General features: G+C 41.5%; 2 protein-coding genes across 4 annotated transcripts in view; one reads left to right on the top strand and one right to left on the bottom strand.

The window, feature by feature from the left end:
- ano8b (anoctamin 8b) overlaps positions 1 to 8,656 on the top strand; it is a 39,341-nt gene extending 30,685 nt beyond the window's left edge. For all 3 annotated transcript variants that reach the window (XM_028587623.1, XM_028587622.1, XM_028587624.1), the window contains 7 exons: positions 255 to 502; positions 877 to 1,036; positions 1,254 to 1,646; positions 2,649 to 2,840; positions 3,161 to 3,292; positions 4,122 to 4,232; positions 4,703 to 8,656. In XM_028587623.1, the coding sequence (XP_028443424.1) occupies positions 255 to 502; positions 877 to 1,036; positions 1,254 to 1,646; positions 2,649 to 2,840; positions 3,161 to 3,292; positions 4,122 to 4,232; positions 4,703 to 5,443 (1,977 nt within the window). In that variant the 3' untranslated portion in view covers positions 5,444 to 8,656. The remainder of the gene's footprint in view (positions 1 to 254; positions 503 to 876; positions 1,037 to 1,253; positions 1,647 to 2,648; positions 2,841 to 3,160; positions 3,293 to 4,121; positions 4,233 to 4,702) is intronic.
- A 186-nt stretch (positions 8,657 to 8,842) lies between these two features.
- Positions 8,843 to 12,527, bottom strand: dda1 (DET1 and DDB1 associated 1). Its single transcript, XM_028587403.1, has 5 exons — positions 12,135 to 12,527; positions 11,554 to 11,634; positions 11,281 to 11,332; positions 11,003 to 11,064; positions 8,843 to 10,808 (listed from the first exon to the last, which is right to left on the bottom strand). The coding sequence occupies exons 1-5, from the start codon at positions 12,141 to 12,143 to the stop codon at positions 10,704 to 10,706; spliced, it is 309 nt and encodes a 102-aa protein (XP_028443204.1). The 5' UTR covers positions 12,144 to 12,527; the 3' UTR covers positions 8,843 to 10,703.
- Between the last annotated feature and the right edge of the window lie 828 nt (positions 12,528 to 13,355).

Here is a 13,355-nt window from a genome sequence, read left to right as displayed (position 1 = left end):
AAATTGTCCAAAAAAACTGCAGCTGTACTGCTCCCTGTTGGTTTTTTCAAACATATTCCATTCTGGGCCCCAATCAGTGATAAATGACATTTGTAATGTATATATGTTTCTTTCCTGCTGGTCATCTTTTTCTTTTTCTCCAACCCCTTGCAGTGTTTCTTGTAAATGCTCTGTTTAGTTGGGCAATATATCCACAGCATGTTCACTCAGTGTGGTAATCTTTTCTGAATGTTTTTTCTCTCTGTCCTTGTCAGATGCTGGCCACTCTGCTCATCATACGCCAGTTCCTTCAAAATGTGAAGGAGGTGCTGCAGCCTTATCTATATGAGCGCCACAAGTTGGGAGAGCTCACACTGCGAGCTGTGTGGGACCTGCTGCTCTCAGTGCTGCTGAAATACGCACGACTGGCAGCTGGAAAAGCCCAGGTCTCTCCCACCGACCAGGCCATGCCAGGACCTGGACTGAGGGGCACCAGGCCTGGGTTGGGGCAGCCAGATAGAAGGTCAAACTCATTATTTACAACTCTCATTAGATTAAACAATGCAGTAAACATACACTTGCAAGTATTAACACTGGGATGTCAAAAAAGAAGTGAAATGAATCCTTCACTAATTTAATTTGAAGCATGCAGTGAGAGAAACTGACACTTTGTCATAAGATCAGCATGATGAACAATGACATTTATGTGTTTACAGTTGTCATTCACACCAACACTCAAAGCCACTGTATCTGCACTTGACATTGTCTGCGCGCTGCATGCAGTTATGATTCATGCCAGACAAACACTGAGGAAATACTGTAGACAGAACACCGCTGTGAACGGTTAACACACACACATTTTGTCTGATGTCTATTTGTCCCTTCAACTTCTCTCAGGGAAAAGAAGTGTTTGAACGGGGGATGCGGGGTGCCTGATGAGGAGGATGGAGGTGAGAGGGACGAGGCTGACAGCGGGAGGTTCAGTGAAGGAGAGACGGAGGAGGAAAGTCTGATCGACTGTGGTTTGAAACTGAGGAAAGTCAGCTTCATAGAGAAGGTATAAGCTGTGTGATAACACATTTATGAAGTGTTATTATGCTGATGCTGTAGCGCTAATGTGTTGGTCAGAATCAGAATCAGAATCGGAAAAGCTTTATTGCCAAGTATGTTTACACACACGAGGGATGTGTCTTGGTATTGTAGGTACAGGTCACATTAAAGCATTAAAGCAACATGCACAAACACACCGAGTTGTTGTTGTTGTTGTTGTTAAGGTGGACAGAAGGCCAGTCTGCAGTGGGCCCCCCATGGACACCAGTTTCCTGGAGGAGGGGAGCCCCACGATGGTGGAAAAAGGAATGGACCCTGCCTCTGTATTTGAAATGTGTGACGACGACGATGATAATGGCATCCATGATGTGAAGGAGTCAGGAGGGGGAGCGACAGGCGTGGCTGAGAGAATTAATGCTGGTGCCTCTGCCAGCGCTGCCCCGCTGCCTTCTGGGTCCGAGAGCAACACATTAGTGCGACACAGGAGAAGAGGCAGGAGCATAGAGAGACCTGAGCCTAAGACAAAAAGGGAATCATGGATCGACCCCCCTGAAGAGAGAAGAGAGACCAACACGCTCACTCAGGCTGAGATGGAGAGCTGCATGCAGACTTATTCTGTAAGCGGGACTGTATACTGACCTTATTCTGTAAACTCCACACAGGCACTGGCAATTTGCATCCTTTGAAATATGTAATGGTAAATTCCAGAATTTGTCACTCTGGGTGTTATTAATTTCATATTATGACTAATGGTCATAATAACAGTTTAATCATCACCTCTGCAAGAATGACATTGAATGAGGTCAGGAGGTCTCCTACAGAATCTTTGTAAAACTTCAGTTTAACCCAAATCCTCACACATATCTTTGAGTTTGTAATCCAACTGGGCATACCTTTATTGTATAGTTGCAGGCAAAGAAAACTGCACCACATGATTTTTGTGCAGCTCACGGCAATATCGAGAGGGATTTCCAGGGGACTACTTTCTGTGTTTAATTCAAAAACATATTTGGTATGATTTCTGTGATTTGGGAGGCTGTTGGTGACTCATGCTCCTTGCCCCGGTTAATGTAGATCTTGCAGGAATCCTTGTTTCCCAAATCTCTACAATGGTTGAGTAGAATTTTATCATTACCGATCATAGTCATAATAGACAAAAACATGAGAATATTACCCAGGTTGACAAAATCTCTTTAAGGTTTTCCAGGAAACTTAGATTTTGAAGAGTTCCTCTATATAATTAGTTTAATTTAGATTAGATAGATGTTGTTTAATAGTAGGTAAACAACTTAGCCACATGTTGCCAGCTGCCGGGTAACACTGTCATGCTCCTCATACTAAACTCAGGTTTGATACATGTCTTTAAATAAGCACTGCAACACGACTCCAAAAGAATCCCTCAGCCTTCACAGTTACATGACACGTGTCCTGTAAATAACACAGGGTTATGTTCCAAAAGGTGATAAATTACTAAATGACAACTAAACCAAGCTAATGACATCTTTTTTTGTTATTTGGTACCATTGTGCATTGATTTAGTCTACAGAATTGCAGTCTTGTCTTCTAGCTGCATTCAGACTTTACTTACTTGGTTTAATTGTCCACTCTGCACCTCTCAGGACACCTTCCAGGACTACCAAGAGATGTTTGTCCAGTTTGGGTACGTGGTGCTGTTCTCCTCAGCCTTCCCTCTGGCTGCCATGTGCGCTCTCATCAACAACCTCATTGAGATCCGCAGCGATGCCTTTAAGCTCTGCACCGGTCTGCAGAGGCCCTTTGGAATCAGAGTGGAGAGCATCGGCCAGTGGCAGGTCAGAAAGTTAACACAGGCTCATGAAGTTTTTCTGCCGTAGTTGTAAATGGACTGAATTCACTGCCACCCAAAGACAGGGACAATTAAATTAGTTATAGTTATGCTGTCTTCTGTAACAAACACTGGCTTGATATCCATTTTTAAAGTTAAAGACCAGATCATGTAAATGTATCTGTGTAGCAATCACATGAAATTGATCAATTACTAATAACTGGTTGGAATAACTGAACTGAGCTAAATTAAAATGATTTTTGTGCATAGCACAAAGTCAGTGTTAAGAAACAGCAAAGTTAACCCTTTTTTCTCTCTCCTTCACAGACTGCGATGGAAGCCATGGGCCTGATTGCCATCATAGTGAATTGTTACCTGATTGGTCAATGCGGTCAGCTCCAGCGTCTCTTCCCGTGGCTGAGCCCCGAGATGGCCATCATCTCCATCGTCATCCTCGAGGTACTGCTGCTCCTTCCTGCAAGTCCGTCTGAAGTGCTTAGAGCAGTGCTTTTTCAAACTTTTTCTCAGGGCGCCAGCATTTTGTGACCCAGCACAAATTGTATGATAATCAGAAAATGTGCCAGGTATTAAGGCTCCAAACAAGTTTACAAGTTTTACTGTCTGTATTTTTATACCTGCAGAGACTTTGGAGGGTTGTATGGCACGAGAAACCCAAATGGCTTCATCAAATGCTACAGATGTTTACCTTACACAGAAACATGTTTCTCTCAGGAGATGTAAAACATAGGTTAGAGGAAGATGTGATGGTCGGGAAATACTATGTCATGCACATGCAGTATATCACACATTAAGCTGTGTCCTTGTTCGAGCTTCTATACTAAATTAAAAAACTTTTCTCTTATTTTATCCACTGGCTGACAAGTACGGATTAATGCTGTTCACACTGATGAATAATAATGAATTCCCAACTTACCAATCTTTTAAAAAGCATGAACAGATGCACTGAAACTCACCTCATGTTTCTCCACTTACAGTACTTGTAACATATTTAGATACTGGTTCTGTTAGGGCTGCACTCTGTGCTTGCCTATATTTGGAAAAAAGGTAAACAGCCTGCAGCTCTGTCTTGGCCTGATAAAGAAGTCAGGCTTATCAGGAGCAGGATTTCACGGACTAGATAATTTTGTGCAAGAATTAGTTCAAGTAACATACCCTTAAAGAGTATTTTGAAGCATTGTGTCCTATATCTGATTGGTATTGTACATTCAAAAAATAATTTTTAGTTTCTTCCCACACCTCCTCTTTCTACCTGCCTGTATATCTGCAGCATTTTGCCATCCTCCTGAAGTACGTCATCCATGTGGCCATCCCTGACATTCCTACATGGGTCCGAGAGGAGATGGCTAAACTGGATTATCAGCGCAGGGAGGCTTTTAAGGTAAATAATGTGACAGCATAAGAACAAAAAAAATGTATTTGTCATGGACAAGTTGCACGAGATGGATGAAGTTCAATAATTATTCAGGCAGTTTGAACAAGCCCTCAAACAACTACCTCATTATGAACAGAGTACTGTAATAAAATAAAAAAAATCCATAGCAGTAGCCATCAGAGGAGCCAAACTCTCTGCTGCCAACAAGCTGAACTGCAACACTGCAGGTTTCTTTTCGGAGCTAAATTGCATATTTTAAACTTCTTTACTACATTTTAATCAAGTAATAATACTTTTGAGAAACACAATTAGTAGAACATAGAAAATAGATTAGGCTAGTGGCCCCTGCAGTACTAATGCAGGACTCTCAGTAAGGGATTTGTTCTATGGGTAGCACTGCAGTATTGTAATGGTTAGCTGGGTTAGTGCTGATTCTAGTAAATACATTGTGAGAATGTGTTTTCCTTCCTCTGCAGAAGCACGAGCGGCAGGCGCAGCAGCATTACCAGCAGCTGCAGAGGAGGAAGAGGGAGGAGGAGGAGAGGCAGAGGCAGGCGGAACATATGGCCCGCAGGGAAAGGGAGCGGGACGACAGCAAGGGCGACTCCTCTGGGGATCACCACCACGACAAAAGTCACAGCAGCAAATCGCGGCCTGGGGCCGGAGGAGGAGGGGGCAGCGGGTCAGACAAACCCAAGAGACCCAGCTCTCTGTTGGCCAACAATAACGTGATGAAGCTGAAACAGATCATCCCGCTGCAGAGCAAGTTCTCCTCGAGTGGCGCTCGCTCCCCTCAGTCCCCCACCGGAAATGAGCCGAAGCTGCCCGGTTTCCTGAGCTTTAAATTCCTCAAGTCACCTGAGAATAAGAAGGAAGGTGCTGCGGCTTCTGCGGCCGCCACCACAGCTGCTAACACCACAGCTACAGCATCATCATCATCTTCATCTTCAGGTAGCAGCTCTCAGGAGCGTTCTCAGTCACCCAGCAAAGCCTTCAACCCTGGGAAACTGTTTAACTTCGGGAAATCTGAGGGGGGAGCGTGTGTGAACGGGGCTGCGCTGCACAGACCTGGGGAAGGATCATCATCACAGGCGTCAGACAGACAACCATCCAGGTCTGACTTGAACAGTGTTCCAGACGAGATCCCCTCGCCTGGAGGGGAAGGGTCAGAGAACGGACATGCAACAGACTTGGACCCGGCTGGCTCTAAAGTCTAGTAGCTCCATAGAGAACAAACTTGTCGTTGGTTACATCTCAGCTGAAGAAGTGATGTGTTTACTGTGAGGAGAGGCCTGGCCTGCCTTCTGTGCTATCACAGGCTATGTGTAGAAGTACTTGAAGCAGAAAGAGAAGATGAAACTGATGAGAGGTGACTGTTGTTTTGGTTTGCTCTTTTGCTGAGAGACAAAAAAACAGGCTTCATAAGAAAGACGTAAGCCCTCTTGTCATGACCGAATAAACACACACACACACACACACACACACACACACACACAAACATACACACACTTCCTTGTCTGCAATACATAAAGAAATGCATGAGCTGCGTTTCTAATATTTTTAAGCCTTTAAAGCAGAGAGCTGTGTTTCTTGATTTCTTCTAGTCAAAAATGGCCTCCCACTAGGACATAACAATAACAACACCGCCTGTTGTGGAGACAAAAGGATTTAAAAAAAATGTACACAGTGGTATGAAATTATCACAAATTGTACATCAAATAACTTCTGAGAGCGTTTTTAGCCGTCACAACTCAAGTGATTATTAGATATTGTCTCATTTTTAACGTTGAGGAATTCTTGGGCCCTTCACTTTTATATTGAAGTGGAAAAAATGGAAAAGCAATATCAATCAGTGTTTTAATTATTCTTATCAATCATCACAAACCCTCCTGTAATAAGCATCCCTGATATATCACCAGCTTTATTTTCAAAGCTGAGGTGATGTCTGAGCTTTGGACACTTCTTCCCATCCTGTGACAGTGGCAGATCAGTTCGAAAAGGAAGTAAAGAGCTTAGTAAGGCGAGCTGTCACGTACCAGTATTTTTCCCAAGAGAGCAAGTGGAAGAGAGACAAGGAAAAAAAAAGCAGAAGTAGACGAAGGTGATTTTGAGAAAACGGAGCATGGAATGTGCGTGCTGTTCTCCATCCAAGCCCGTAGAGCGCCTTATAAACACAGATGGTGCTCCATTCCACACACTCTCACCAGACTTGGCAAACTAGCATAGAGTTAAAGAAGTAACATTTGCACTAAACCCTTACGCCCTGCATAGAAACCTATCTCGCTCTGCAGGAGAGAGGATCGACACCAGCCTGCCTCATAACATTATGCAAAAGCTGGATTGTTTTGATTTACTCCTTTCACACACACACATGTACATGCTATCTACTCACCTGCCTCTACTCTCAGCAACTATGGGTTTCCTAAATATTCAGATGAGGTGTTTTTGTTTTTACAATAGTTGCTCTCATTTATGTTGAGCTCCATATCTTTTTTATACACACCATTTGCTGCATTGTTTTTATTGCAGTGCTGATGGGAATTTCCTTTTTTAACCAAAGCGGTATTTTTTGGATAATACTGTTAACCCAAGATGTATGTGTACTGTATGTTCTAGGGTGTTTTAAGGTATACATTATGCTAATCTTTTAAGTAAGCCCACCATCTACCATAAACAGATATTTCACTTCTGCAAGGTCTCCAGAAGGTGGCGCCAGAATTTATTTGCATAGCAAAATGTATTGTTGAACGGCTTGTTCTGATTCACTATTGACTATTGACCCATAACACCAGTCTTCAGTGTACAGCGGGGACAGTAACATTAGAGTGTCAGGCTGCAGACTCTTCGAAAGGAAATGTATTATGGTGACATTAGATAAGGTAAACACAGGTACACAAAGTTTCAGAGGACATCACACTGTAGGTTGAGAGAGAGAAACATGAACTATGCATTTTCACATCATCACTTCTGGCATGCATTTTGGCAATACCATTGAGTTGTAGGAGATGTATTACTATAAGTCTAAACTTACTCCCCCACCCACAGCACACATACTGCATTATTATTATTTGTCGGACTCTATGCATCTTCTTTGTGTCCCTTCAATTTCCACTGTCAGCTCTCTCTTGTCTCATATTTAATGTGAGGAATCTGCCCTGACTCACAATTAAAATAATAACAATAATCTCATCCATCTACAGCTTTGTGTTTACAGAATAGGTCTCTAGTCTAGAGTAATGATGACATTGAGCTTCAAACTTTTTTTTTAAATATTATGTTGCTGCTTGAATGTGTCTGTAACAACTTCACAATAAGTATGATCCACCTTTCAATCACATGCCTAAGGAAAACACAAACATGTACTTAAGTAGACAGGCAAAAAGATCCTACTGACATTAAATGCAATAAGGAACAAGATAGGAGATCAATGTGTGTGGTCATAGTGTCATTTTACTGTGAATCTACATTATGTTCTTTGGTATATTTGGAAGTCATTGTTCATTATAAATGCAAAATGAGAAGTGCAAGGCTCAGAGAAATTTGATATCTTTAGTGTCTTTGTGTATCACCGGCTGGTCATTGTTAAAGGGGCATATGATAGAGAACAGGATGGTAAGCGTAGCTGAGCGTATTCTCATCAAAACCTTTATTCTTGCAGCATTTTTTCATTTAGCATTTCAGGGATGAGTGACACCATGATTCAATAGAGTCCATATATTAATATTTGAGAGTTTGAGTAGAAAATGAGAAGCCAGTTTCAAAGCAGAGGTGACTAAAGTGAGAAGGGCAACAGTTTAGGTCATGTCTCAATCTATGTATTTCCTCTTTATTCAGTGAAAACGGAGTACAACTTCATTTGATAGAAATGGATAGCATTAAACAACCTATCACTTTTTTCATCATTGCACTCTTAAGAGCAGTAACAACTTCTGCATATTGTTAATATGGAGGTATTTAAATAAGCATTGGTTGAAGTAAATGAATAGATCTTGGGTATTATTGAAAGCTTCATCAGGAGGCATCCCATGCCAGAGACAGCACCAGGCTAACCACAGGCGTCCCTCACGTCAGGACAGCAGCTCAGACAACCAAGACTCATCAACTGTCTGTAATTCACCATTAAAGCAACAGCGGTTCTTTACAGGAGTTGGGCTTATCTAGGCAGTCTGATGTGAAACCAGTTGGAAAGGACTGGATTTAGTAAATGTACCGTCTTCTTCTGGAGAACGTGTGAACAGGTGAGGTTTTCACCACAGCTACATTAAAAACCTAACCCTAACCTCAAGAATTTAAGATAAGACCTTCATGGAAGTCTCACTTACTGAACATAATATGCTCTTCCAATGTACCACTGTACAAAAAAAAAAGATCTTTTAAAGAGAAATACTGGGAAATGGGATTATTTATTTCTTTTAATTTATTTTGTCATATTTTTGTAAGACCTGAAAAATGGTTAATAAAACTATTTCAAATGCATTTCATGTGTTGTGAAATTGTTCCTGCAAAAATCACGACTGCACATTTTTTCTTCAGTCAAAAATGTTTTCAATACTGGGAATAAAAATCTCCTTAAATAAAGGACATACAATCACCTAGAAGTACCACATGACAAAACCCCAGTTTCAATGCGGTTTTATTTCAGCAAAGCTAAAAAGAACATATCTGATGATCTAACACACATGAAGTGGGGCAAGGCTTAGGGTGTTGCAGAATAGTCTATCCAAGCAGAAGCATACTGTGGTTTTACGCTTAAGTAACAGACAGTATTTACACTGTAGGTAGGAAGATGACTGACCTCACGGTCAACCCACATTGCAGCATCGACCGAAAAAAGGACAGGAAGGACAAGAGGCTTCGATGTGACTCTGCTGGGCAGTGATATTTAATTGTTTTAAAAAAAAAAAAAAAAAGCTTAATTCAGTGTTGTACAGTATATGACACCAATACAAACTGAAGCTCAGGAACAAGGCAGGATGGCGACTGCACTTTGCTGTGCATGCTATGGCTGAAAATAAAACGTCCCTTTAAACCCCCTGTGTTCATCTAAGCCAGCTCTTGGACAAAAACCCTCTAGGGCTGTCACAAAGACAGGGCGAACAGTACAGCTATCCCAGGCCCTGAGCTGGGGGAGCTAAAGGGTCCAAACCATGATGACAGATTGTAAGGCCTCTAGGCTAATACCTTCCACAGTCACACAAGATAAGACCACAGCCCCAACACCCCTTAAGTGTTATTACTGGTCCAGAAGTAGAATACTCAGCCGTGAAAACATCAACATGCAAGGCAAGGTAACATCCACTGAGCACCGCGGCTCTTTCCTTCACTTTCACAAGGGTCCTTTTTCTATCGTATCCATGGGCATGAATTATTTTACAAAAAGCAGACACAAACATTGGATAAACTAATTCTGGTACTGGCAATTATTTACACACATCATAACATATTCTTTTCCTTTTCCAGACATTCCTTTACATATTTTTCTTCACTATCTGTGCTGTTACATTGTTGTGCAACTAAAAATCCAACATTTTACAACTCTGTATTCAAGTTCAACTTTTTCCTTATTTTTCTTTAATGTCCTTTGATGAAAGGGCAGCAAAAACTCACAGAAAATCCCACTCTCACTAGCCTCGTTTAGCCAGAAGGTGGTGCTAGATGTAAAAAATATTTCTCAGAAACACCACCACGACATTTATCCTACAAGAACAAGTCCCAGAATATAATGAAGGTATGCATATTCACCATAAACACACATCTACGGGGGATTCTGGAAGAGTTGCTTCTACTTTGTGCGGTTCTTCACAGTGCAGTCTTAGTTCAGTGTGGAGAAATGTCGCAATGCCCCCATGTGGTTGCAGAGTGGGCAGTGAAACTGAGAGGGTGGGCACTGTGGCTGGCAGGAAGCTCATTGCCATACATAAACAATAATAGTTATAATAAAATTAAAACAGTAACAAAAAGTTATCTTTGCACAAATCAGGACAGACTCTCCAAGTGACAGAAGGCTACACAAGTCATGTACCAGTTATGAGACTGATTTCAAGGGTAGTGTCTGACTTTATCTGTCAAGTCCCTCTCTAAACTTATATCAGCTCTGACACTTTCTCAACTATTCATTCATCTCAAGCATACAGTACAACACACTCACAGCTTAGCATGCATACAAACAAACATATGTACTATTACACAGAGAGTACCCAGCATAAACCAACAGTGGTTTTCAAATCTTTTCTGGTTACATAATTTTAAACGCACACAATTTTTACACAATAAATGGCTGCTTTGTTGACAGGTATTTCCCTACTTCCACATATTTCATCTATTGGTGATGCCAGGAAAGGCATCCTGCCATAGTGCAGAATGGCCAGAAGTATTTATTCAGGTGGGATTATCCTTTGTTTTTGTTGGTTTATACTGGCTATACTCTGTACACACACTCACACACAGTCACACACAGTCACACACAGTCACACACACTTATGAGTCCTCATTCATCTCTTGGCTATCTGTCCTTGCAATCTTCCTTGGGGGTGCCGGACTGTCACCCTCACCTTGTTCCTGTTCCCTTTTCTTTGCTGCATTCTGTGGGACACAAAGGATTACACAGCAGTCAGTAAAATAACACAATTACTTTTTAATACTAATCCAGCTACCAAAGACTTAAGATTTTGAGGCTCATGATTAACAGAGACCAAACAACGAACAAAGATTTAGATTGTCAGTGAGTGACGCTAGACTAATGAAATTGAAAATAACAAAGAACTGCACATGCTCACCTTTTTGTCCCACTGCTGATGGAGGTAACGCAGGAGAATGTTGGTTTTCTCTGTTACAATAACTGTAGAGCAAACACAGTCAACATATTACTGAAAAATTATGTTAAAAGATAATTATTTTAGAGCACAGTCTCCACAAAATGCATGTAGTAAAAACACATTAGTGATCAACTAGGGTACAGCAACAGCTTCTGTTAATATAGCCTTACTCTTAATTTATGGTTTGAAGTTTAAGACTTTTCTCACAGTTTTTCCTTAGCTGTGAGTTTGGTACTTACTCTGTTCAGAGGGGTATTCTCGTGTTGGAAGGTACACAGAGGGCCTCCGATTCTGTAAAAAATAACTAAGAGGTTACAAATTACAGTTGTGTGCATTTTTTATGTATAATTTAGTTAAGTGATCCTACAGGTTTTTTGATAGTTTTTACGTTATTTGGTTTGTGTATGAGCAAATATTGTAGACAATTGTTCAGCATCTCATCCAAAGCAAATATTATCATTAGGGTTCATAATGACAGTTTGAGGACATAAATAGTATAATAGGGTACTTACAGATGCTTTACAAACGGAGTCTGCATGAAACCTGCTGAAATTGCTCTTATTGTAGACGGGAAGTCCTTTCAAGAAATCAGCCTGTGGGAAGAGGGTGTGTTGATGATTAATACCCCAGCAGCTCTGGTTTAGTGAACGTCTTTTCTTTCATCTTGCATTTTAAATTTGACCCTTAAAACGGCAAGCCTCAGTCACCTGTCTATCTGCCCTCCACAGAGGCGGATGGTGACAAAAAACCCAGATGAGGAGTCCCTGCAAATGACTGTAGATGCAGGATAAATACAGTCACTGAGCAGTACTGGGCGTTCCCTCATTTTAGCAACCCATGCACGCTAACGGGCCTGCTGCTACTCACGTAACCTCCCAAGTGGAGGTGATGATTTCAGATAGAGTGTTTTGCAAGTCAGAGCTGAGCAGCTCAGAGCACATAACGATGCCGGCCGGCTTGGCATCGGTTAATGAATGCCAACAGTAGAACAGCAGGTGTGGCTAGCAGCTAACTCGGTATTACCATATGCCATGTGAGAACTGCAGTGCAGTTTAAGATAACGTTACAAGCATGGCCTATGCGGATTAAATACCTTCTCCATGATGGTAGAAATATCCAACGCCGACTTGTGGACTTGGCTTGGTGTCTGTTGTGCTGACCGTGATGGCAGGCAGTGTGAGTATGTTACGGTTAGCCGCGCTAGCTTACAGGCTAGCTAACCGAGACAGCTGTCCTATCGGGTCCTCTTGATGAAGAAAACAACAGCCTTCACACACACGTTGTTGTTTAGATCCAAGCGTCCGTGAAAAAATGATACTACACATAGAGAACATAACCCAGTATGTCATTGCATGAGTTAGCAAAGCTAGTTGCACAGGACTACTTCAGCTAGCATGATGGCTGGATGTTAGCGATGCTTCATTGGCCACGCCCTGAGAGCGGCCATTGGTCTAGCCCTGCTCCCACGTGCTTGTAGCTTGACCTGACAGCCAATCATTAAACACAACAGATCTTGGGCCCTCTCCCACATGATGAGCTTCATTATAAAATAGACATCACCAGCTACCAACGGTGGAAGACGTATTCAGATCCTTTACTGATACCAAGAGATTCATTGATATTTAAAACACATATTAGTAGCCTATAATCAATTTGAAACTAGAAGGCATTAACAGGAATTGTTGCAGTTCAAGCTTGTGATTGTAGGTTTTACTTTAACATGGTTAAGGCTGCAACAATGCTTCTGTCCTTTTTATTGGAATGCATCTACTTTTCTTTGATGTTTTTTATACAGGTATATTCTCTTTCCAACTATCTCACGCTACAACACAATAATAGTATTATCAATAGGCTATATCCTGTTGTATGACCATCACAGTATAGAAAGGTAAACTTTAAATTAACCTTACTTTGTTACAGCTGAAGGGAAAACAACATCATAATTGGCTCAATGGTTTGCTGGGTCTTGATTCTTCCTCACACCTCACTGGCACCTGCCTTCTGGACTCCCTACAAACAGTTACCTAGCAACAACAGCCATGGCAACTGCCACAGCACCAGCTCGTGATACTGGTGACTGGGATGCTGATACGATGGAAGGAATCTTTTTAGCCATTGTGGAATATTTTACAAAGGTAACTTGAGAAGATTTGCGTAAAACAGACATGAAAACATTTTAAAATATTGAAATAGTGACAAATAGGATGCCTTTCTCTTTGTTCTTTCCATGTCACAACCATTTCAAAATCGATCTTGCAAAAATGTTTCAAACTTAGTAAATTAACGGTCGAAGGACAGTTTTCCAACATTAAAG

Source organism: Perca flavescens, chromosome 9 (genome assembly GCF_004354835.1).
Source record: "Perca flavescens isolate YP-PL-M2 chromosome 9, PFLA_1.0, whole genome shotgun sequence".
NCBI classification, from domain to species: Eukaryota; Metazoa; Chordata; class Actinopteri; order Perciformes; family Percidae; genus Perca; species Perca flavescens.
Note: the sequence above shows the minus strand (reverse complement) of the source record. Positions and strands in the feature narration are given on the sequence as shown.